The sequence below is a fragment of the Loxodonta africana genome, chromosome 4 (genome assembly GCF_030014295.1).
Source record: "Loxodonta africana isolate mLoxAfr1 chromosome 4, mLoxAfr1.hap2, whole genome shotgun sequence".
Classification (NCBI taxonomy): domain Eukaryota; kingdom Metazoa; phylum Chordata; class Mammalia; order Proboscidea; family Elephantidae; genus Loxodonta; species Loxodonta africana.
The window spans coordinates 44,808,659-44,835,971 of NC_087345.1; the positions used below are offsets into that span (position 1 = coordinate 44,808,659).

The following is a 27,313-nucleotide window of genomic DNA, read 5'->3' on the forward strand; positions in this document are numbered from 1 at the left end:
GATTGATTATTAAAGCACAATAAAATGGTGTTAATTTTGTTGACAAGCCATTATATCTATGCAGGAAGCATTATAGTCTTAGAAATTTTAGCACATGAGAATAATTTGACCCAGTGTAAATGCTAATTAGCTTGCAGGTATTAATTGAAAATAATAATCTAGTTTCTTTTTAAAATGTAACTAGCTAAATACATAGGAAAGATTTCTAGCCATGTACAGCTGGGCTTTTATGTTATTTTAAGATGGCATAGGCAATTGTTAGCTTATCAAATAAATCTCACATTTTTGAAAAACTTCACATCTCCATGCCTTTGCTCATGCTGTTTATGTTTGCAGGAATACTGGTCTTTTCTTTGTGAGCTCTTGCAAATTCCTCCTTGTCCTCCAAAATCCAGCCAGAGTCACCTTTTCTCTCTGGCTTTTCTTGGCTCTGTCTTCCTGCCATGGGTTCTCCCTCAAGGTTAATTGATTAGTTGCTTCCTCGTCTGTGTTCTCAAAGCGTTATCGCAGGGTGTGCTAGTTATTTATTTACCTGCCTTTGAGCTTCAATGGCATCTTCATCATCTTTATTTCCCGAGTGATTGCTACAGTACCTGTCTTATAGTAGTAACTGCTCAATAAGTAGTTATTGAGTTGGAGCGTTAAACTATTTTTGTATTAGTCACTGAGTCATCCAGCAAATATTCATTAAGGGCTTTTCACATGCAAGGTATTATGCTAAGTATTGTAAGGATACTGGAAAAAATAACAGATTCCCAAGTTCCTAAAAACCTGAAATATAGCATAATAAGGAAAAATATATCATGCATAAAAGTAGCTACAATATATGATTAAAACCACTTGCCATCTAGTCAGTTCTGACTCACAGTGACCCCGTGTGTTCCCTGGGGTTCTTAGTGGCTGATTATTCGGAAGTAGATCATCAGGACTCTTTTGCGAGGCATCACTGTGTAGACTGAAAACTTCAACCCTTTGGTTATCAGCCGAGCACATTAACTGTTTGCACCACCCAGGAACTCTATAATATGTAGTAGAAAGTGCTAATTTCCAAAGATATGTATGCATATATATATGTGGCTTATAATTGAAGAGAACTTGAAGCTCTTAATGATGAAGATCAAAGACTACAGCTACAGCGTTCAGTATGGATTACACCTCAACATAAAGAAAACAAAAATCCTCACAACTGGTCCAATAAGCAGCATATAATAAACAGAGAAAATATTGATGCTGTCAAGGATTTTATTTTACTTGGATCCACAATCAGCGCCCACAGAAGCAGCAGTCTGGAAATCAAATGACATATTGCATCGGGCAAATCTGCAAAAGACCTCTTTAAACTGTTAAAAAGCAAAGATGTCACCTTGAAGACTGAGGCACCAGACCCAAGCCCTGGTATTTTCAGTCACCTCATGTGCGTGTTAAAGCTGGACAATGAATAAGGAAGACTGAAGAAGAATTGATGCATTTGAATTATGATGTTGGTGAAGAATTTTGAATATAACAGGAACTGCCAGAAGAGTGAACAAATCTGTCTTGGAAGAAGTACACCCAGAATACTCCTTAGAAACGAGGATGGCAAGACTTTGTCTCATGTACTTGGACATGTTATTAGGAGGGACCAGCCCCTAGAGAAGGACATCATGCTTGGTAGAGGGCTAGTGAAAAAGAGGAAGAACCTCAAGGAGATGGATTGACATAGTGGCTGCAACGACGGGTTCAAACACAGCAAAGACTGAGGATGGCACCAGACCTGGCCATGTTTTGTTCCGTTGTACATAGGGTTGCTGTGAGTCGGAACCAACTCAATGGCAGCTAACAACAACAACAACGACGTATATATGGTATATAAATGGAAGTCGTACCTTCCTGTTAGGGTTCAGGGTATGTAAACAGAAGTCATTACTTCCTGCTAGGATTCAAGAACGCCTTCCTGTTGGTTAAAGAAATATGTTTCCTTATTTAAATAGCTAAAAAGTTGTGATTCAAAACAATGATTATTTTGCCATCTCACAGATTGGGTTAATTCTGTCCTAGATCTAAAAATATACCTTTCTCCCTCACTTTAACTTGGAGTACTGTTTTAGACTATTAGATTAAAGCACAGTTCAAGGGCTATGCTGCTACTTGCCAAAGAGTCAACATTCAAAGTAGAGAGAGAGAAAGTTTCCTTTGGTGCCTCAAGGTATGAATTTTATGCATTCCCTACTTTTTAGAAGACACCCTAAGTGATAAATCCATTACATGTTGCTACGAGTTCATTCCTGATTGCCTTTAGAAAGCTTTTGGCAAAAGTTAACAATAACGTTATTGAAATGAATAATTCAAGCCATATTTTAACTGAGATATTTTTAAGTTTGGTTAGCACAGTTCAGCTACTTAGTGTTAATGGTATTTAAGCCAGTAGTTTTTTTTTTTTTTTAAATATGGTAAATTGACCTTTTCTACATTGAAGCATAAGATGTTCATAGTTGGAATGATTAGGGATTTTAACGGAAAGTCACCAAGCAATTTTTCTGTTTTCATTTAGACTTGGATTTTCACTTGCATTTATCTTCAGCTGCTCCTGTTTAATCCTCTCGTCAAAACTAAAGGGATCTGTGGGAATCGTGTGACTGATGATGTGAAAGACGTTACAAAATTGGTAAGTAAGGAATGCTTTCAATAGCTGTGACTCTTTTTCTTATGCTTGTTGACAAAATATTTAGGGTCCCCCTCCCCCCGCCCAAAATTAGTGTTTTTCTAAGAAAAGGAAATGAATCATTGAATTATTCTGAAGGGTTATAAAGAACGGAGAGAGAGATGTTTAAGGTCATGGTGAATTTATTGGTAAAATTGGCCCAGGGCACACACACGGTACAGTGACTTTGTTTCTTTGTTGGTCCTTTCCTCTTTCAGTCCCAGGCAGTGAAGGACGCTGGAGAGTTCGCTGTGTGCTGATATGCTGGCACCAGCTTGTTTCCCGTTATCTCTTTACTGGGTTGCTCAGTGTGCCTCATTTCCTCTCTGCATGCCTGTCTAGTTACCCTTCTCCCACAAGCCTAACAAAAGGAGATCTGAGCTGGTTCTTCCTTTCCAACAGCACGAAGACCCTGTCCCATGGGGCTTGGTGTTTGGTCCCAGAGAACACAGTTAGAAGAGCAGTTTCATGCTCAAATGTTGAATGGACTCATTTCCCACATTTGTCACATTGTAACGCTTCCATCAGCAAAAACCGTTGGTCATTGGTAGCTCCATGCCATGCATCTTGCTGTGTCTCTCTTCAGATGAAGGCTTCAGAGAGGGTGGAATACAACATCTGGAAGACATGTTTCCCAACTCACAAGAACTAGGGGTGATTTTTCATGTGCACTTAAACTCTAGTGTGTGATTTCAGGATGACTAAACTTTGAAAAGCGTTTCTCTTAGTTCCTGATTCAAAATAGCCTTTTAGATTGCACTTCGTTATTTGAATATTGCCTAGAGAACAGAGGTGATACGAGAATAAGGAGGAAATGAGGGTTGTAATATGGAGAAAAGAAAGAAAAGTATGTTTGTTAGGATAGGAGTTTATGGAATAAAAAAAAAAAATAGAAGGGCTCTATTTATCTTCCTTGCTCTTGATGTATATTTCCTGGTCTATTTGTTTTTGGGGCTTCAAAACTGAACTTCAAAACAAAAGTTTAATATTATGGTCATTGTCTTGCTAGTTTGACCTTAATTCAGAATTAGAAACACACACACCCACACCCACAACTTATGCAGAGTTCTTTTGCAAGAAAAAGGATTCTTTGATGCAGCTCCTGAAGATGTACCAATACGTTTTATTTGAGGGGTTGATGACCAAAGTAATTCAATAACACTTGCCTCCTGTATGTCCAGCTAGGTGTTTGATATAGGGATGGGGGAAGGAGGAAGTATGTTTTAAAAATATAGATCATGATCTTTTTTCTTCAAATTGCCTGTTAGTTTGTGACCCAAGAAACAATACTAAAAAGACAATGTACTTGTATACTAAACTTTGTGTATATTGGTAGAACACATTGAATGAATGAAGAAATGATGTGCTTCGGTGGTTCTCAAACACTGGTGAACATCGTATCACTTGTGGTGCTCATTAAAATTACAGGTATCTGTGCTCTACTCAAGAAACTGATCCTACAAGGGCAGGGAGGAGCTCAAGGCATCTACATTTTTGACAAATTTCTGGAACCAGGTTTAAGAAGCAGTGCTCTAGATGACCTTATTCTGTCAAAGTCTAGAGGTCAAAATGTCTAGATCCTAATTTCATCTCAACTCTTATTCTGACTGGTTGTATCTATGTTGTATAGATTTATAAGGATGTCAGTTAATACACCCTCCAACATATCCCTAAAGTAGATCATGACTGTGAAATTGTCCTCTCGTGGAGCTGCTGATATACCAGTGGGAGCTGGGAATAAGTAGGAAACACCTGCAATGATCCCAGGGTCAATGAATCATAGTTGGAAGGCGATGGTGTATCTGACCACAGACCAGACATATCCAAGATTAACATGGTATTTAAGAAAAATTATCTGTACACGTTATTATTATTTGCTAAGTATTTGAGAAACATGATTTAATAAGCACCACTTCCTGTCAAATGTCCTACCAGTATTTTCAGGTGGTATAAGTAGGTATTATAACACCTTCCAAGATTTTCTAGTTGTATCTTTAACCATCTGCTTATTATCCGTTACCTCCGAGTTGCTACCATAAGACCTAGAAAAAAACATTAATAAGGGGAGAAAGAAGAGAGATGCTCAAAAAGAAATATGTATTAATATTGACACTAAAATATAATTATTCACCCCTCGGGAAAATGTCAAATAATTAAACTGAAGAAAGGGGTTTTTGTTTTGTTTTTTTTACCCCCTTCCAGCTAATGACTCGGGGGGAAACAATTTAATTTCAACAGTTGTGGTAGTGACATTGGTGTATTTTCTTTGGATTATAATTTTTAGTAAGCTACTTGAAAAAAATTCAAGTTAATAAAAAAAAAAAAAAAACTTGAAAAAAATTCAAGTTAATAAAAAATAGGACCCGGAAGATCACTTCTAGTTAAATAACTAAAGATCTACATAATTCATGGCCTGTATTTCCTAGGCTAAGAAATACAAAAATATAAAATCATCCCTGATCCTTAGCATTTATATATAATCTAGTTGGGAAGATAGACCATCCCCATAGAGACATGAATGCCTGTCACCAAAACCACCATAGCAACACATGAGTAGGGGCCATAAAAAAGATTTCATGGTATAACGTACGACCTGATATGTGCTAATAATATTGGTTAAGTAGATGAATTTTGGACTTTGACAGAGCTGAGTTAAATCCCAGCTCTTTGACCTTGGATAAGTAACAACCTTTCTAGATATCATCTCCTCCTTCACAATTTTGTGGTATACGTAAGTGTATATATAAATTTTTACCCCAGCTATTGTCATATAACCTCTTCGTGCCTCAGTTTCCTCATCAGTATGATAGATTAATAGCACTCATAAAGTGATTGTGAGGATTAAATAAACAAATTAAACAGTCTCTGGCACGTGGTAAACCCAAAAAAACCAAACCCATTGCTGACGAGTCAGTTCCAACTCATGGCGATCCTATAGGACAGAGTAGAACTTCCCCATAGTTTCCAAGGTGCATCTGGGGGATGTGAACTACTGTCCTTTTGATTAGCAGACATAGCTCTTCACCACTATGCCAAAAAAAAAAAAAAAAAATGCCAAGTGCCTGCTAAATACTAGCTATTCATAGTAGTAGCTTCATTTTGAGTCCCTGGGGGATGCAAACAGTTAAGCCCTAGGCTATTAACCGAAAGCTTGGTGCTTTGTACCCACCAAGAGGCACCTGCGGAGTCAGGCCTGGCAATCTGTTTCTGAAAGGTCACAGCCTTGAAAACCCTATGGGGCAATTCTGCTTTGCACAGTAGGTCGCCATGAGTTGGAATCAACTTGACGGCAACTAACAAACGAACAACAATAACAAATTTAGTGGTGTTTGTAGGATCATAAAATGTTGGAGATAGAAGGGAATTTAGAGGCAGTCTAGACAAACAAGGAAACCGAGGCTCAAAGTGGTGCAACCAGCTCCTGGCCTCTTAATTAGTGCTGTGTCCACCAGAACAGTGAGTCTCAAACTTTGTCCTGGAGCCCACAAAGCCACTACTCTTTTATGTGCGTATCTGGATTTCTAAATAAGACTTGACTTGAAAAAAGGGCTTTAACTTATGAAAAAATGTTTGAAAGCCTCTGCTATAAACTAGTGTTCCATGATATATCATATGAGAACCTCCTGGTCAGAATCGCTTGGGGTGCTTATAAAAAGTGCAGATGTTAGGGCCCCTACTGAAGGAATATTGAATCCCAACTAGTGGAGCGAGGTGTAGAAATCTTAATGTTTTTGACCGTCATCCCCAGATGACCAGTATTTAACTAAAAGTACCAGGACTTCTGCCTAATGATAATAATAATGATGTATTTTTCATGTTGAAAAGATGCTGAGTGTTTCCATCCTTAGCCTGTTCTTAGGTGCTGCTGAGTCAATTTCGACTCATAATGATTCCATGTGACAGAATAGAACTGCCCCATAGGATTTTCTCAGCTTTATTCTTAATGGGAGCCAATTGCCAGGTCCATCTCTCTTGGAGCCACTGGATGGGTTCGACCTGCCAACCTTTCGGTTAGCAGCCAGATGCTTAACCGTCGCGCCACCAGGCCTCCTTATCCTTAGCCTAAAACTCATTATTTTCACTAATTTGAACTGAAACTCCAGTGACTTTTGAGTTTTATGAGTATATGTAATCACAGGCTTTCTCTAAAGAATGATGGGGCAATCATCTTGAAGTAAGCCAGGAATCCTTACTTGTTTGATCTCTAGCTTTGCTATTACTTAGCTTTGTGACCTTGGAAAAATCACTGAACTCCTGAATTCAGTTTCCTGATTTGTAAAATGAGGATCCAAACCCTTTCAGCTGAAATCCCAAATAAATTGTACCTCACGTACCTTCTGTGCATTTCTGAGGAGAGGCTACACCGCTTTCATTTGATTCTCAGAGATGTCTGTGACCACCCCCCCCCAAAAAAAAAGAACCAAATAAATTGTACCTCATGTACCTTCTGTGCATTTCTGAGGAGAGGCTACACTGCTTTCATTTGCTTCTCAGAGATGTCTGTGACCACCCCACCACCCCCCCAAAAAAGAACCTCTACATTAGAGAGCTTTGAGGACCCTTTTCAGGACTGAAATTCTTTTATTCCATAATGATATTGCTTTATGTTGCATGTCTTGAAATAATTCAGTAGTGCTTTGACTAAAGATTGTATTGAATGAGAAGACTTTGCTTTGCAAGTGTAACCTTGGAGTGTTTTACTTGAGGAAAACAAAGTGGGCTAACAGTAATTTTTTGCCTGTGCTCAATTTCTTCAACTGAAATCATTCCTTTGCAGTCTCTACTAGAACCGCCTTTGTGTTAGGTGGCAATATTGCTCCACTGTGCCCACAGACCTTAAGTTTGTTTGCTTAGGATGATCCTCATGTCACAGAAGCACATGATTTATGGCTGTACCATCAACTTTTCTTTTTTTTTTTTTTTTAATTTCTTCTTGGACACATTGTACTGCCCCTACAGTCCCCATGGTTTTTATTTGAAATCCTTTAGGCGTGTTTACTCAGCATAATAGTTCATCTATTTGCAGAACATTTTGCTTTGTTTCTAAAAAATGTTGCAAGACTTGTTTTAAATAGCAAACTCAGACCTACCTATAAGGAAAGTGTCAAGTATCTAGGAAGAAGATGGATCAATCTTTTTTAACTCCTATTTATGGGGCAATTAGATTGTTTAATGGTTCTAAGCATTAACCTAAGAAAGAATCCAAATATTGATAGATTTCAAATTAGTTTTCCCCTTTTATTCCCCTTATTCCCCCTATGGAGCCATGGTAGTGCAGTGGTTAAGCACTCGGCTGCTAACCAAGAAGGCAGGCAGTTCAAATCCACCAGCTGCTCCTTGGAAACCCTATGGGGCAGTTCTACTCTATCCTGTAGGGTCACTGTGAGTCAGAATTGACTGGACAGAGCAAGGGGGTTGGTTTGGTTGGGTATTCTCCGTTCAGTCCCCTTCATTTGTTATGATGTTTTCCCTCCATCTGAGGGAATTTAGTTAAAAGTCGCTTTGTTACTTTTGAAAAAGTTTTTATTTTTAAATACCTATTGAGTAATGATTTGTCTTCCTCAAAATATTCCTTTTAGGTAGGCTACTGTCTTATCCTCATCTTGTAAAGGTGAAATTACTCTATCTTCTAAATGTCAGTCCACAAGTCAGTAGAGTAGGATTCAAACCCAGAAATTTCTGGTTTTCCTGGTCTTGCGGTTAGCACTCATTTTAAGTTGGATACCTAAATACATGACTCCTGAAGTTTAATGTAATGGGAGATTATAAAACCTCAGATAACAGATTTTCACACTTTGCATGGACAGTTTTAAATAATTCTGATTTTTATTCTTCAAATGCTATTTTCTCCAAACAGAATTACCGCTGCATTAAAATGAAGTATTATTGGTGTCTCTGAATCTCTCAATTTCTAGGTGAATTTTAAAATTCTCTTCAAATGGCATGCATATGACCTCTTTAAAAGTATAGGTTTCTCATCATTTAGTTTGACCTTTGAAGAATATTCAGTTTGATAGGTGAATAATATTTTTTAAAGTTTATTTTTATTAGTATGCAGTCTTTAGCATTTAACTTCTGTTCTTTGTAGTCAGTAGAAATTTCTTTTTTTTTTTATAGCTAAATTTAGGACTTTTACTAGTCAAAAAAAGGATAGAAGTAAAATAAAAAGAATATTTATAAAAACTGTAAACTAGAGGACTTGTTATTTTACCAAGCATGTCAGTCTTATCAAGAAGAAATAAGACGTTGTTCTTCCTTTAGAGGATAAGCTAATTAGATAATGTATCTTATTTTCCTTGTCCTTTTAAAGCAGTAGTTATTGCATGGGTATTCAGGTGCCATGCAGAGCACTTTGTGTGGATTATCTTTGTTAATCCTCACAACCCTATGAGATGAGTGAGACCTACTGAGATTAAGTAGCCTATCTAAGATCGCTTGAGAATAGAAAGTTGAGTGAAGGTTTAAACACACAGTAACCTGCTTCTGGAACACAAGAACCCAGTTCATAATTTATGATGCCTTTTTCCCATTAATTTAAGATACAAGTTTCTACTACAATTTAGATATTATCATTGTAACCTCTTGAATTTTATTTCTCGGGTAGTAGTCACTTTATCTTAGGTCCTGGGTGGCTCAAAAGGTTAAGCACTCAGTTACTGGTCCCAAGGTTGATGCTTCAAACCAACCCAGAAGCACTTCAGAAGACAGACCTGGCAATCTGGTTCTGAAAGTTCACAGCTTTGAAAACCCTAAAGGGTATTGTTCTACTCTGCACACGTGGTGCCGCCATGAGTGAAAATTAACAGCAACTAACGACGACAACTAACCTAAAGGCTGGTGGTTTCGACTTACCCAGTGGTGTCTCAGAAGGGAAGCCTGGTAATCTGATTGTTGTTGTTATTCTGGATCACAGAACCCAAACCCAGTGCCGTCGAGTTGATCCCGACTCATTGTGACCCCATAGGACAGAGTAGAACTGCCCCATAGAGTTTCTAGGGAGTGCCTGGTATATGAACTGCCGACCTTTTGGTTAGCAGCTGTAGCACTTAACCACTATGCCACCAGGGTCTCCGGATCACAGATGACAGTGAGAATCTGAAAGCCACAGACTTTTTCCTTAAGAAAGGTTACATTTTTATATACAGTGTCAAGGGAATCTGAGTCTCATGCCATTTGATTCTCACCTTGAGAAATAACTTGGACAAGCAAGCAACCCTGCAAGAATGTCCGAGCAGCTGCTGATTTCATGAGATATAAGGACCTCAGTGATGTTTGAATCATGAGACTGAAAGGTTTTAGATCCGTGATCTACAGCAGGGGGGTTAAATGTTCTGGCTCTAAGTTCTTTTTCTCCTGAGTCCAAATACCTGCAGGGTATGGTATGCAGCCAGTGCTTGTTTGGCTTTCAAAGACTTTCTTGGCCGAGTTTCCCACACTCCTGCATGCCGTTCCCTATGTGCGTGTGTGCTTGCGTGTGTGTGTGTGTGTGTTTTAGTGTCACTGAGTGCGGTCAGTCCTCAGGACATCTAAAAAGATAGCAAATGGGGCCCACCTAATAAAGTTGGCCTATCATCAAGTAGCTTGTTCTTATCGTTTTATATATTTTACAATCTGGCATAGTCTGATATCCCAGTACTCCAGACCTTACATAAAGTAGATTATGTAAGGCTAAAGTACTAGGATAGATTTGCTTTCAAAATATGTAGCCTTAGTTACTTTTCTATCTAACCCTACCAGTAGCATCACTTCCTGGAATATAGACCCTGTTACTGCTTTGCTACCTTACAGTCTGTGTATAAATATTTAACACATATCAGTACCTACCTGGTGGCTTCCTCACCTGTCCCTGTCTCTAATCTCTCTTCCTCCGAACCATTCCTCCAGACTCATCTTCCTGAAGGTACCCTCACATTTCCTGCCTGTTTCTGGTGCTGCCCCATTCCTTAGACAAAGAAGTTGAATCAGACTGGATCTTTTTTTTTTTTCAGTAATGACCTAGCTCTCGCCCTCTTTATTTTACAGACGAGACGTGGCAGTTCCACAGAGTTGAAGCAACCGTACCTAAGGCAGAAGTGACTTGTAGATTTCTGAGGGCACAGTTGTTCCTGCTGAACTTCACTGAGCCCACCCTGCCCCCATTTGACCTCCTTTGCCCAACTTTGGGTCCTTCTCTAAGGTGGTTCTCCTGGCTCATTTCTCCCTCTTATCTTCTAGGGCCTGGTTTATCTTCTTCCAAACAGGCCATCTACTTTCCCATTTCTTTGCCTTTGCATATGTTCTGTTCTCTATCTAGAGTGCCCCACCCCCCGCAATGACTAATAATAGAAACTCATATGTTCACAGAGCGTGTTAAGCACTAAGTATTTTACATGAGTTAAAATTTCAACTTAATCCTTATAAATCCATTAGCCAGATTATATTATGATTTCCATTCTACACGTGTGGAAATTGAGGCTAAAGTAGATTATGTAACTTGCCCAACAGCTCTGAGTTAGCAGGTGGCAGGACCAGGATTCAAAGGAGCAGCCTGTTTCCAAAATCTGTGCTGTTGACCCCTCTATCAAACTAACTGCTTCTAAGGAATATCTTCCAAATTTTTGGCCAAAGACTCCCTCTACTCTATGAAACTTTCTTCAATGATCAATATACATCAGAGAAGCTGAAGTTATCACAGGGTTATCTGTGCTTTCTGAATGCTATTCAACATAATATAAATGCTTAGAAAGTAATATAATAAGTCATGAAATGACCATAAATATGTACAACTTGACTTCCTGAGTTCTCTTCCAAGTGTAATTGGAAAGGAACCAATGACAACCAGGAAAGTCATACAGGGGAGATTGCCTTGTAGGTAACTACACTGAGCACAGCACACAGCCAGGGTTTGCATTCTTCCTTCACCAGTTACTCCTGATGCCTGTGACCTCTCTGAGCCACTGTGTCCTCATTTGTAAAATGGACTTAATAATATATACCTCATAAAATTATGGGAGAGACTGTATATGCTAACTTGTTATAAATGGTAAACCATTTTTCAAAAATTATATTATTTTTAAGTTCCATCAGAAATTAAATATTAACAAATAGGCTTACTGCAGGAATTACCTTACACGTCCCACCCCAGGGGTAAGGTGTGGTGATTTTAATATCTTGGTCAAAGAACTTCTCATAAACTTTCTCTGAATTCTTTGGACCAATTTCTGTGTATAAATTACTAATAAAATGGAATTGACCAGAGCATCCCTTACATTTTCTCTGCTTGGTCTCATATGCCAGCTTTCATACCTGCAAAGATGTCTACTGTGTCTCTGCCACTGGAGCTGACTCTGAGCACAGGACATAAAATGACTAGGTCATTTTGCTTTTCAAAGATGGAGATGAAGGCTCAGAAGACAAAAGAAATTATAGAGGCATGGGAGGCACGGTGGGAAGATTGACAGAGAGGAAGAAAGTTAAGAACAAGAGAGTAACCCTAAAGTAAATGAAAAAAGTAAGAAAGACTTTCCATGACAGCTCAGATGTGTTTTCAACAAGGAGCAAGGATCCTGCTGTTTTATTGGGGATAGCATGAGGAAGCGTGTGATATTAGAGACTTATGTGGGGAAAATACCCAAGACAGGTGTCCAGAGACCAGATGAAAATGTGTAGTATAGCTAAGACACAAGGGAGGCTCTACTCTCTATGAAATGTGGTTTCCAGTCCTGATGTAATACAGGCAGTCCCTGGGTAACGAATGTCTGACTTATGGACAACTCTTATTTGCCCTTTAATGTCATGTAAATTTGCCTCACTTTGAAACGATTGAACCAACCCTGACTCACAACAAATTCTTCACTACAATCACCTTCACTTGGTGCACATGCAGCTTTTAAATCGCTGAAAAGCTTTCAGGCCTTTTCTTGTACTAACCCAAACCCATTGCCTTCGAGTCGATTCCGACTCATAGCGACCCTGTAGGACAGAGTGGAACTGCCCCATAAGGTTTCCAAGGAGCACCTGGTGGATTCGAACTGCTGACCTATTGGTTAGTAGCCATAGCTCTTAACCACTACACCACCAGGGTTCCCATTCTTGTACTAACGTAAAGCTAAATAAGAACCATATGTACCTGTTCCAACTTACCTACAAATTCTTAAAGGCACACTCAGGAACGGTCTCGTTCATAACCCAGGACTACCTTACATGGAAGCCATGTGACCTCAGTGAAGTAACTTGATCTCTTTGAGCACAATGTCTTCATTTGTAAAATAGGGGTAATATATGACAGATCTGAGGATTGGATGTGAATAATGGAAGTTAAGCCCTTCATGAGCATAGCACCTGGCCCATGGTAAATGCCAGTAAGTATTAGGCACTATTATGATCAAGTAAACTGAAGGAGGAACAGTCAAACCAGGCGACTCATTTTGGGGGGTAAGATGAATGTGAGATGGTATGCCTGGAAGGAAAATTCTAGGGAGCACAGTGGGATCAGTTATTACCTTGGCCCCCCGTCTGACTACTCATGTCTTTGCTTGGATTCTTTCCTCATCAGTTTCTTCTCAGATCCTAGAAACTATTGGCAAGACCAAAAGAAAAAGAAGAATCTATGTATAAATATTATGAGAGACTTGCTGGAGATGACCTAGCCCAGCAAACATGCACGTGGCCCCCATTTATTACAGGGAAAAGTGAAGTTTTTAGATACAGAGAACAAAGTGGAAAATAAAAGACCACAAGTGTGGTAGACCCATTGAAGACATAATAGTGCAAAATCAGTTTTTTTACACTGTGTATCGTCTTTAGGAAGCCCTGGTGGTATAGTGGTTAGGTGTTTTGGCTGCTCACCAAAAGGTCCGCAGTTTGAATCCACCAGGCACTCCTTGGAAACACAGTTCTACTCTGTCCTATAGGGTCACTAGGAGTTGGAATTGACTCGACAACAATGGGTTTTTACATTGTTTTAAGACCCAATAGCTAATTGTTCCCTGTATTATTCAGCTGGGAATTTTCACAAACAGTGATCTAAGAGAAAGATGAGGGTGAAAGTGTTGATGCTATATGTAGGGTAGGAAGGGGGATAGGAGAACCTAGAATTCCATATATGCCTAGGAAGTTGGTCACCAGTAGAGCTCTCAATAAAGAACATGGACTGTCTTTTGTGTGTTATTACAATGATCATTTGGCATAGGTACTTTTATCTCCATTTTAGAGAGGAAGGAAACCATCTGTACAAAGAGGTTAGATTTGATCCAGATTCTCTGACTCCCAAATCTGTTCCTTGTTCACCTCTGCCACAATGACTAATGGAAATATGTTAGATTTTTTTTTTTTAAAGTTTTAAAAGAAGCCAGGCAAACACTTGAGGCATTTCAGATGTTCAAAAGGTCACAGAGCCCTAGGTAAGTGGATTAAGTTATATCATGAAACTGTGAGTTTTTCTAAATTATTTAAGTCATAAAACATGTGCATCTCTTAAATAGCATTTTTTTGTTGCTGTTGTTCTCTGGCTCTTTTTTTTTTTTTTACTATCAACGTAGAACAGTGGCTCTCAGATTTGAGCATGAAGGTCTTGTTAAATAAGATTTGGTAGGTCTGGTGTGGCCTGAAGATTTGTATTTCTTACAAGTTCCCCAGTGATGCTGGTCACTGACGCTGTTTGTATGTTTTTTTTTCCCCTCCAAACTTCTTTAAAAAAAAAAAAAAAAAAACTATGATGAATTGATGTGCATGAATTTTCTCATGGAATTCTTGTTTTGTTTTTGTTTTGGTCTCTGTAGGTGGCAAATCTTCCAAAAGACTATAAGATATCCCTCAAGTATGTTCCCGGGATGGACATTTTGGTATGTTAACTATACACTTCTGAGTTTTATTTTAGTAGCTGACATGAAAGTTGGAATGATTCATACTGAGATAGGAAATCTAGGACTTTGGTGCCATTTAGAGGTTTGCTAATTGTCAGGATTTGAAGAAGGTTATCTTTGGAATTTGACTTCTCTACTTTTTTCCTGAAGCAACTGCTAAACTCCAGATTTCAGTGAGCATTTCAGCACGTCTTAGGCCTCTACTCCCAAAGTTTAAGATCAGCTTCCTTAGAGGTGGCCACAATATCTCTTTCTCCTTGAGTTTCCCCACAAAAAGGCTTGAGTGTAACATTATGTAAGTTCTTTTCATGCTTATAAAGGTTGTATATAACTATCTTTTTTCTGTTTTATTTGAGAAGATCAAATATTTTATTTCTGAATTTCTTAGCAGTCTGATAGGGGCTGAGATGTTACAATAAAAAATATGTGGTTATGATTGTATCTACTACTTTACTACTGAAACCAAGAAATTTTCATTATTTTTCTCATTGCATGTTTCAGAATTCATATGTTAGGAAATATTTCAAGTATAGAGAATAATATAACATACTATGTATCCACCACATAGCGTATCATACTGTACCACTGTGCTATATTGCTTCACATATGTTTATATACATAAAATGAAAGCCGTCTGTGTGTCTCTCCCCAATCATTGTTGCTCTCCCATTTGTCTCTTAGGAGTAACTATTTTTCTGAGCTGGAAGCTTCTGTTCCAGTGTATGTTTTCAGGACTCAGGATAAGGATAGCATCCCCTGGAGTTATACATAATGTTTCTGCATGCTTTTATGTGTTTACTACAAACTATGCAACCATAAATGATACATGGTATTTTTTACATATTCCAAATTTTATATTAACGCCATTATACTATATATACCACTTTGCAACTGATTTTTTTCAACATGTATTTGACATGCATTATATTGTTCCATGCTGATCCATTTGTACTACTGTATAGTGTTCCTTGAGTTAATTTAAAACCATTTGGGTTACTCTCTGCTCTCAACATCTTTCCATAATTTACCAAATACTTATTACATGTCTACTTTGTACAGGTTGTCTTTAGTCTTGAGTAATATCTGTGAATTAGTTCATTAAAATTATTACCAGATTGAAATAGCATGTTGTAGTTGTTAGGTGCCGTTGAGTCAGTTCCAACTCATAGCAACCCCATGCACAACATAACAAGACATGGCCTGGTCCTCCGCCACCCTCACAGTTGTCACTATGCTTGAGCCCATTAAAATAGCATAGCTAATTTTTTAATACTTATAGAGCAATTCTATATGCTTGTGCTTAAACTGTGTTTCAAAGACTACAAGGCTATCATTTTAAGACAATGTCGAAGACCTTGCACTAGTAGGTATTTTTAATATAAACTACTGAAAGTTTTTTAGAGAACGTATCTTAATGCTGAAAAAGTTATTCTGAAGTCATGTTATTATCTAAGTAAATGTCTCTCCCATTGAGTTACAGTTCTCTGGAAATAGCAATTTCAAAATTATAGCAGCATAAAAATTAATCAATCACAGTCAGCAAATATTTGTTCAGGAAAATCTGTGGAGCTGGCAGTAGCCACAACAGTAGACTCAAACACACTAACGGTCATGAAGATGACACAAGACTGGGTAATGTTTCTTTCTGTTGGGGTTACTAGGAGTTGGGGACCAACTCCATAGCAGCTAATGGCAGCAAAATGATGACAGTAGCGAGAGCAAGTCTGAATAGCCCCTAGGTGATAAAGACCTACCTCTGCTTTTAACTGTAACAGCATTTAGGGCAATGATTCCCAACCTTACTTAAAGAAATCACACTGCTCTTTAAAAAACAACATGTATTAAATTAAAATAGGTAAGTTCATGCTGGTGTAATCATACCCATAACCCATTGTCGTTGATAATAGACGATTGTGCTAAATCTTATACTCCAGTATTGGCTAGTGATAGCAAGAGCCAAACTTTTAAGAAAAAATAAAGTTGATTCATTGCCACATTTTTTTTTTTTTTCCACTTCTGGTTTCTGTAATTGAGAAAAGTCCCCTATTATTTGGTATTGGCATGTCATCCTGGCACAAGTGAGGAGCAAGCACTGTTCTTGGCCACCACAGTTGGCAAGAAAAACAAGCCTATACATAGGGCTTTGGTCTGAAACGGGGTCTTACCCTTTGTTTCTGCCAAAACCAGAGAGGTTTCCCATTCCAGAAGCCACTGATTAGTTGCTGGTGGTAAGAGTCCCAACTGCCCTCTCTTTTGTCTTTAGACAATAGAGGGTGGAGTGGGAGTAAGGGCGGGTGCCAGAAAGCTTCTCTAGGGCCAAAGCAATAAAATTCGGCCTTAAGACACTCGGCAGAAAACCAGCTCCTAGAATAGAAACACTTTAATTTTTGTTTTAGAAATCAGCTCAGTACTCCTGAAAAAGGGAGGCTGCTTTTTTGAGGGACTTCTTAGAAAACTACCTAGCCCATTCTCTCTCACAAATAGCAGTGTGATCAACCAGTTAGTATTTAAGTCTAACAATAATTACCAATCCTATTTTAAACCCTTCTTATTGTTAGGTGCCAGAGTGCCCATTTGACTCATAGTGACTGTATATGACAGAGTAGAACTGCCCCATGGAGTTTTCTAGGCTATAATCTAGGTTGTAAGACCAAAAGGGAAGAACATGCTCAGCATTTCTCAAGCTGAAAGAACTGAAGAAAAAATTCAAGCTTCGAGTTGTAATGCTGAAGGATTCTATGGGCAAAGTGTTGAAGGACGCAGGAAGCATCAAAAAAAGATGGAAGGAATATACACTGTACCAAAAAGAATTGGTTGATGTTCAGCCATTTCAGGAGGTAGCATATGATCAAGAACCAATGGTAAGGAAGGAAGAAGCTCAAGCTGTATTGAGGGTATTGGCAAAAACAAGGCTCCAGGAAGTGACAAAACACCAATTGAGATGTTTCAACAAATGGTTGCAATGCTGGAAGCCCTCACTTGTCTATGCCAAGAAATTTGGAAGACAGCTATCTGGCCAGTCAACTGGAAAGGATCTATATTCATGCCCATTCCAAGGAAAGGTGATCCAACAGAATGCAGAAATGATTGAACAATATCGTTAACATCACACTCAAGTAAAATTTTACTGAAGATGATTAAAATACAGTTCCAGCAGTACATCAATAGAGAACTGTCAGAAATTCAAGCCAGATTCGGAAGAGGATGTGGACCCAGGGATATCATTGCTGATGTCAGATGGATCTTGGCTAAAAGCAAAGAATACCAGAAAGATGTTTTCCTGTGTTTTATTGAGTATGCAAAGATATTCAACTGTGTGAATCATAACAAATTACGGTTAACATTGCAAAGCATGGAAATTCTAGAACAATTGTGCTCACGAGGAACCTCTACATAGATCAAGAGCCAATCATTCAAATAGAACAAGGGGATACTGCATGGTTTAAAATCAGGAAAGGTGTGTGCCAGGGTTGTATCCTTTCACCATACTTATTCAGTCTCTATGCTGAGCAAATAATTCAAGAATTGGACTTTATGAGGAGCGCTGGTGGGGCAGTGGTTGAGAGCTCATTTGCTAGCCAAAAGGTTGGCAGTTCGAATCCACTCGTTGCTCCTTGGAAACCCTTTGGGGCAGTTCCACTCTGTCCTTTAGGGTCTCTCTAAGTTGGAATCAACTCAGTGGCAACAGGTGGGACTATATGAAGAAGAATGAGGCATCAGGATTGCAGGAAGACTCATTAACAACCTGCAATATGCAGATAGCACAGCCTTGCTTGCTGAGAGAGAAGAGGACTTGAGGCACTTACTGATGAAGATCAAAGACTTTAGTATGAATTATACTTCAGCATATATAAACAAAAATCCTCACAACTGAACCAATAATCAACATCATGATAAGCAGAAAATATTGAAGTTGTCAAGGAATTTATTTTTACTTGGATCCACAATCAACACCCATGGAAGCAACAGTCAAGAAAGCAGACAACATATTTCATTGGGCAAATTTGCTGCAAAAGACCTCTTTAAAGTGTTAAAATAGGAAGACTGAAGAAGAATTGATGCATTTGTATTATAATGTTGATGAAGAATATTGAACTGCCAGAAGAACCAATAAATCTGTCTTGGAAGAAGCACAGCTAGAATGTTCCTTAGAAGCAAGGATGTTGTGACTTTGTCTCGTGTACTTTGGGCATGTCATCAGGAGAGAACCAGTTCCTGGAAAAGGATATCGTGCTTGGTAAAGTACAGGATCTTGGAAAAAGAGGAAGACCCTCAATAAGATGGGTTGACACAGTGGCTGCAACAATGGGCTTAAACATAGCAATGATTGTAAGGATGGTGCAGGGCCAGGCTGTGTTTGGTTCTGTTGTACATACAGCCACCGAGTCAGAACCAACTGGACGGCATCTGGAATCTAATTAACAACAACAACAACAACAGCCTTGAACGGAGCAGATTGCCAGGTCTTTCTCCAGTGGAGCCTCTGGATGGGTTCAAACTGCCAGCCTTTCCGGTAAGCAGCTAAGCTCTTAACAATTGCACCATATTACCAGACCGTTGGAACTTTTTTAGTGTTCTAACCTTAAAAATACCTAAATACCTCTGATCCTTTGTATAACTAGTAATGTTATTATGGAAAGATTGAAATCGAGTTGCTGAATTTGTGCCATGCATCTGCATTCGTTCTAACGTCTGTAAAATTGTGTAAACTGTGTTGCTTGTGGTATTTTAGTAAAAAAAAAAAAAAATTAACTAAAGTAAATTATATGTTCACCAGTTTTTTTTAACTTTGTATTTCAAAACAATCGCAGATTCACGGAAATGTTGCAAGAATATTCAAAGAACCCCCCCATATACCCCTTAATCGACTTTCATTTATCCTTCACATTTTGCCTCTTTTGCTTTATCAGTGACTTTCTGTGTGTGCATGACTGTGTTTTATTTATTTTTTTCTGAACTCTTTGAGAGTAGGTTGTGTATATCATGGCTGTTCATGCCTAAATACTCGTGTGTATTTTATATGACCATAGTACAGTTGTAAACTTAAAACTTCCATAAGTTTAGCAATAATTAAAATACTTTCATGTAATCTGTTGGCTGTATTTCAATTGTATCAGTGGGCCCAATCAGTACTGTGCTCTCCACTCCATTTCTTTTCCTATATGGAGTTCAAGATCCATTTATGATTTGATTTGCATTTATATACCATGTGTCATGGATTGAATAGTCCTCCCCTGTCCCCCCCATAAATCTGTCCACTTGGCTGGGTCATGAATCCCAGTATTGTATGATTGCCTACCATTTCGTCATCTGATGTGATTTCCATATGTGTTGTAAATCCTATTACTATGGTGTAATGGGGTGGATTAGTGGCAGTTATATTGATAAGATCTACAAGATTAGATAGTGTCTTAAGCCAGTCTCTTTGAGATAAAAGAGAGAAGCGAGCAAAGAGACATGGGAACCTCATTCCACCAAGAGAGCATTGCTGGGAGCAGAGCATGTTCTTTGGACCTTCTCAGAGAAGCTCCTAGACCAAGGGAAGATTGGTGACACGGACCTTCCTCCAGAGGCGGCAGAGAAAGCCTTCCCATGGAGCTGATGCCCTGAATTTGGACTTGTAGTTTACTAGACTGTGAGAGAATAAATTTCTCTTTCTGTTAAAGCCAATCCACTTGTGTTATTTTTGTTAGATCAGTGCCAGATGACTAAGACACCATGTGTGGTAGGGTAATGACTCCCAGAAAGGTGTTTTGTGCTAATCCCTGAAACTCATGAATAGATTACCTTACGTAGCAAAAGGAGTTTTGCAGATGTGTTTATGTTAAAAATCTTCAGATAGGAAGATGATTCTGGATTATTCAGATGGGGTCAGTGTAATCACAACAGTCCTGACAAAAGGGAGGCAAGAATGTCAGAGCCAGAGAAAGGTCTGAAGATGTTACACCCCTGACTTTGAAGATGGAGAAGGGGGCCAGGAACTCAGCAATACTGGAGGCCTCTAGAAGCTGGAAAAGGCAAGAAAATGGATTCTCCCCTAGAGCCCCTAGAAGAAACACAGTCCCTCCTCCCCCCAACACCTTGATTTTAGCCTAGCAAGACCCATTTTGGACTTCTGACCTCCCAGATTGTAAAATAGCGAATTTGTGCTGTTTTAAGCCACTAAGATTATGGTAAGTTGTTACAGAAACTATAGGAAACTAATGCATCATGCCTCTTTAGTGTTCTTTAATCTAGAAGAATTTCTCAGCCTTTCTTTGTCTTTATGACATTATTATTATTATTTAATAATGCAGCCCTTACCCCTTTAAATAGAATGTTTCTTATTTGGGGTTTGATTTATACTTCTCTGTGACCCTGGTGGTGTAGTGGTTAAGAGCTACAGCTGCTAACCAAAATTTCGGCAGTTCAAATCCACCAAGTGCTCCTTGGTAACCCTATGGGGCAGTTCTACTCTGTCCCGTAGGGTTGCTATGAGTCGGAACTGACTTGACAGCAGCGAGTTTTTTTTTTTTTTTTTTTTAGTGATTAAATTCAGAGCATGCATTTCCAGCCAGGGTGTTTCATAAGTGGTGATGTGTCATTCTCACATTATCACACCCAGAAGCATGTAATGTCCATCTTCCCTTCCTGGTGTCTGTTAGTTTTGATCACCTGGCTAAGATGTTTAACTCTTTCTGTATATTCACTCTTTAGCAACTAATAAGAAATCTTTGAGAAGACACTTGAAGACCTGCTCCTCGTCAAAGTTACATCATCTGTTGATGATTCTTACCTAAACCAATCTTTACTGTGATGTCTTTGTCAGTTTTTAATTAGATTATTTCTTAAAAGCAGGACTAAATGAAGAATTCATTGACTTCATATGCGATTTTCCTCTAGCAATAACCTTCCCAGCTGTCTTTCCCTCTGCAGCACCCTTTCTCGGGTATGCACCATATCACTTCTCAGCCACTTCTACTGCTTTTTGCTGGCACTGCTGCCTCTGGTCTTTTCTCATTGCCCTTGCCATTCCCATGATTTATCATTTGAAGTTTTGACCCTTCTTGAGTAGACAGAGTGATTATACGTGTGTGTGTGTGTGTGTGTGTGTGTGTGTGTGTATGAACCAAATGCACTATCATCGAGCCGATTCTGACTCATAATGACCCTATAGGAGAGGGTTGAACCTTCCCCATAGGGTTTCCAAGTAGTGGCTGGTGGATTCGAAATGCCAACTTTTTGGTTAGCAACCAAGCTGTTAACCACTGTGCCATCAGGGCTCTGTGTGTGTGTGTACCAAAGAAAAAAACCCACTGCTATTGAGTCAATCCCAACTCATAGTGACCCTATAGGACAGAGTAGAACTGCCCCTTAAGGTTTCCAAGGCTTTTTTTTTTTAATGTTTATATTGAAATAAATACAAGATTCAGATGTTTCCAAATTACAAAAACGTAAGAATTCATATACAGTGAATATCTTCCCCTTCCACCACCTCCCCTCCCCATCCCACCTGCACTGTATTCTGCTTACCCTGGCAACTGTATTAGTCAGGGGAACCTGCAAGGAATACTGTTTGCATAAGGACGCCAATAACCGGTGGCCGTGGAGTAACTCTGACTCGAGACTCCTTGTGTGTCAGAACAGAACTATGCTCCATTGCATTTTCAGTGGCTAATTTTTCAGAAGTAGATCAGCAGGTTTTTCTTCTCAGGTGCCCCTGGTGGACTCCAGCATCCAAGTTTCTGGCTAGCAGCGGAGCCCATCAACCATTTGCAACAACCAGGGACAAAAAAAGCCAATAGGAATCTATTATTTTCCCCACATTTTGTGCTTTCCAAACCTACTATATTGCATGTTACATTTTAGGGTAATTAATATTTCCCTATTACATATTAGGGTAATTACAAATATTTTCTCTATAGTTTTCGCTTTTGATTTTTTTGACTTTGCCTATTTTTTTTTTTAATTGTGCTTTAGGTGAAAGTTTATAAATCAAATTAGTTTCTCATTAAACACTTAATACACAAATTATTTTGTGACAGTGGTTGCCACCCCTGCTATGTGTCAACACTCTCCCCCTCTCCACCCCGCGTTCCCCATTTGCATTCGTCCAGCTTTCCTGTCCCTTACTGCCTCCTCGTCTTTGCCTTTGTGCTGGTATGCCCATTTAGTCTTCTATACATGACTGAACTATGAAGCACGTTCCTCAGGTGTGTTATTGTTTGTTTATGGACCCATCTAATCTTTGAGTGGTGAACTTCAGGAGTGACTTCAGTACTGAGTTAAAAGGGTATCTGGGGGCCATACTTTCAGGGTTTCTCCAGTCTCTGTCAGACCAATAAGTCTCGTCTTTTTTTGTGAATTTGAATTTTGTTCTACATTCTTCCCCAGCTCTGTCTGGGACCCTCTATTGTGATCTCTGTCTGAGCAGTCAGTGGTTGTAGCCAGGTACCATCTTGTTTTACTGGACTCAGTCTGTGGAGGCCGTGGTAGATGTGATCCATTAGTCCTATGGACTAATCTTTCCCTTGTATCTTTAGTTTTCTTCATTATCCCTTGCTCCCGAAGGGGTGAGACCAGTGGAGTATCCTAGATGGCTGCTCACGGGGTTTTAAGACCCCAAACACTACTCACCGAACTAGAATGTGGAACATTTTCTTTATAACCTATGTTATGCCAGTTGAGCTGGATGTACGCTGAGACCATGGTCCCCAGCCCTTAGCCCCAACAACTCAGTTCTTCAGGGAGCTTGGATGTGTCTATAAAGCTTCTATGACTTTGCCTTGGTCAAGTTCTGCCGACTTCTCCAGTATTGTGTACTGTCTTACCCTTCACTAATGTTACTGCTTATCTACTACCTAGTTAGTGCTTCCCCCCCCCCCCCGTAACCACCAAAGGTTGTGTTTCTGTGAGTAAACCTTTTCTGGAGTTTTTAAAACTGTGGTCTCATACAATATTTGTTCTTTTATGAATTCGGTTCATAGTATTACCACCGATTCTTGGAAGGGATGTCCTCATTAGTCCATTTGGGTCAGGTACCCACCCACATCTGATCAGTTGTGGCCACAGGAAAGTCACCACTTGTAAACATGGACTCTGAGGATCCACCCCCGTGAATTGGGGCACTTCCTACAGAAATGGAAGAAGTCAGCCAAGTATTTATCTCTTTCCACCTCCCATATCATAAGAAAGCACTTATTTCAAAGAAATAAGTGTAAAATAAGTGTAAAATTTGAGATGAAGGCATAAAATACCACATTGAACACTTTTTAAGTGGCTATTTTCTATACTCAAGCTACAGTACTGAGGCTCATCTTAATAAGTGATTATAGTAAGACATGTTTCAGAACATCTAGGCCAGTGCTAACTGATAGAAACATAATGCAACCCACGTATGATATTTAAAATTTTTTAATAGCCACATTAAAAAATGTAAAAAGAAACAGGTTAAATTAAGTATAATAAATTTTATTTCATCCAACATACCCAGAAATTATCATTTTAATATATAATCGATATAAAATTATTAATGAAATGTTTTGCATTCATTTTTTCATATTCAAAGCCCACTATGTATTTTGCACCTACGGCACATCCCAGTTTGGAAACAAAATTTTCATTAGAAATACTTAATATTTTAACAGTACCAGTTGCCCTTGAGTTGATTCTGACACTTGGCAACTTCATTAGTGTTAGAGTTAAACTGTGCACTGTAGGGTTTTCAGTGGCTAAGTCTTCAGACACAGGGCCCTGGTGGTGGAGTGGCTAAGAGCGTGGCTGCTAACCAAAAGGCTGGCAATCTGAATCTACCAGCCACTACTTGGGAACTGTATGGGGCACTTCTACTCTGTCCTATAGGGTCAGATCACCAGGCCTTTCTTCCTAGGCACCCCTTGGTGAAGTCAAACCTCCAACCCTTCTGTTAACAGCTGAGCACATTAACTGTACCACCCAGGAACTCCTATACTATATTTAGATTTTATAAAATTTACCATTGAAAATGTAGACTCACATACCTGAGTTGTCCTAAATGTACTTAAAAGTTTCCTGGTAACTGAGTCAAATACAGATTGTAAATTAAAATAAAGTTAGATAAAATGAAAGTTTTAACTCCTTAGTCACATTAACTGTATTTCAAGTGGATTTCTGGTTTATTAGCCAAAACATTATTCTACATGAATTGGGTGAAGAACAGGAAACATATACTTTATGGAATTAGAGCCTGAAAGCGGACGTACTATATCATTTCTTCATTGATGAACTTTGCAGTAGTTTCCATTCGGTAACTGTTCCTGGTGATTTGTGGCTGCTGTGTTGAACATCTAGGATTAGATAAACCCCTAATCTTATAGATAGAGAAATGGAAGCCCTGGATAGATTAAGCATCTTGGCTAAAATCATGAAGTGAGTTGCTATAGCTGGGACTGGCAACTGGACCTCTAGTTCATCATTGTGGCTCTCACCTCTCGCATGCTGTTCCTTCCTCCCTGTGCTATTTTATGTCTGTGTCAGTGGCCATTTATAGGCCTGCCCTAGGAAATAACACATATTTATCATGTTTGGGTTGATTACCATTCTAATCAGGTTGAGGTTTCTGCATCACTTTAATTCAAACAAGAAAATGCAAAGGTAAAAGTTTAAAGTGAACACTGAAGACCCAAAGTAATTGTTTAGGAGAAGGACTAAAATAAATCATTGCAAAACCTATCTTATGTAAAGGGAGTTGAGATTTTCAGTTGGGGCCACTACACGAGTAATGTGAGCACACAATGTTATATTTTGCAAATTGTTTTATAGAAATGATTTAATTTTGCCTGCACATAGACTTTTACATAGAAGCAGGGAATGTTCAACATTCTGGCCATGAGTGTAAATACCAAAAGGATGATAAAGAAAGTCCACTAATGGCCAGTGACATTTGTTGTTTTGGTTGTCATGGTTACTTGAAGATGTTTTTACTTTCATCAATATGGCTCTGGACTAATTGAAATGAGATGGAAAGAGCCATTTCCTTTCCCAAGGAATCTCGAAACTGAGCCTGAGAATCAGTGTATCTGGGTGCAGATGTGAGACCAGATGAGTCATGGTGAATCCAACAGAAAAAATCTCAGCCCTGTGTGCTTTGACTATAAAAACCAGTTGCTGTTGAGTCAGTTCTGATTTGTGGTGACCCCATGTGTGTTAGAGTAGACCTGTGCTCCCTAGCGTTTTCAGTGGCCGATTTTTCAGGATTAGATTGCCAGGCCTTTCTTCTAAGGTACCTCTAGGTGGACTCGAACCTCCAACCTTTCCGTTAACAGTCAAGTGTGTTAACTGCACCACCCACGGACACTGTTTTGACTATTAGAAACAAAACCAAAACCTTGCTGTTGAGTCGATTCTGACTCATAGCGGCCTTATAGGACAGAGGAGAAATGCCCCATAAGATTTCCAAGGAGCAGCTGGTAGATTTGAAATGCCGACCTTTTTGGTTAGCAACCAAGCTCTTAACCACTGCACCACCAGGGCACCTTTGACTATACTTACTGATTTAAAAAAAAAAAAACAAAGACAAGTGATTGGAAGTCCTGGGCTCTATCTCCTTCTCTTTTAAATTTGCTCTGCAACCTTGGACAACCACTTCACTGCCCTAGGCCTTGGTTTTCCCGTTTAAGAGATTGGTGGGATTGTTCAGATGGTTTTCAGTATTCCAGATCTAAAATACTGTGATCCCAATGAAATGGCTCTAGATTCTTTTGATTGCTCAGCCAAGAGATCAATGCTGGAAGCATAAGAAGAGAGAAAAGAAGGCTTTGTGCCCTGGACGCTCATACCTCTGATTCTAGCAGTGCTGAGGTTTAACAAACATTAAAGAAAACAGAACAAAAACAATCAAGTTGGGCGCTAATACTGGTAATTAGGTTAGATTAGGAGAATGGCTGAATACTCCTAGTAAGTATTCCTCAGAGGCCTCACAGTTTATGACTCAGCGCTTTTCTCCCTCAGGATCTAATTGATATTTTACCCCAACTCTTGTAGAGGGCTCACTCTCTCACCTTGTAGATACTGACATTGGGCCCAGTAAGGAAGTATACAAGTACCTAAGAATAGCTACTAAATGGGAAGTGGTACAAAGTGCATCTATGATGAAATGTTGTAATATGTTTTGTCCATTTTTATTTTCTAATTTCATAAAGTTAATGTTTACCATTCTTAACCCAATCTGTGAAGAATATCGTGTCAAGTTGTTTCTCTTAATAATCCAGCAGGGTTTCTTGAATGAGGTAGGAGGTAGAGAGGCCAAACTGTGACTGATTTAGCAAGTGCCCAGCATGTTTTTAAAGCATACAGCTTATTTCAGAAAGTGTTTCAAAGTTACCACTTCCAGAACCTCAGAGGTGCTATATCACACACCTTGTAAAATTCATACATGATTTATTTTAAATATACATTTGGTCTTTGAATGTTCATGGATACTTTCATTGTTAATTTTAGAACCAAAAAAGCCATTGCCCTTGAGTGGGTTCCAACTCATGGTGACTCCATGAGTAGAACAGAGTAGAACTGAGCTCCATAGGATTTCTTAACTCTAATCATTTACAGAAGCAGATCACCAAGCCTGTCTTCCATAGCACCGCTGAGTGGGTTTGAACCACCAGTCTTTTGGTTAGCAGTCTAGTGTAAACTGCGGCACCACCCAGGGACCTGTTAGTCTTACCAAAACCAAAATCATTGCCACTGAGTTGATTCCAACTCATAGCAGCCCTACAGGACAGAGTAGAACTGCCCCCATAGGGTTTCCAAGGCTGTAAGACTTTATGGAAGCAGA

General features: G+C 39.1%; 1 protein-coding gene across 1 annotated transcript in view; it reads left to right on the plus strand.

Annotated features, from left to right (window-relative positions):
• The window catches only part of KITLG (KIT ligand), a 100,943-nt gene that overhangs the window by 38,264 nt on the left and 35,366 nt on the right, over positions 1-27,313 (plus strand). The window contains exons 2-3 of the mRNA XM_010599198.3: positions 2,531-2,644; positions 14,440-14,502. Coding sequence (XP_010597500.1) covers positions 2,531-2,644; positions 14,440-14,502 — 177 coding nt within the window. The remainder of the gene's footprint in view (positions 1-2,530; positions 2,645-14,439; positions 14,503-27,313) is intronic.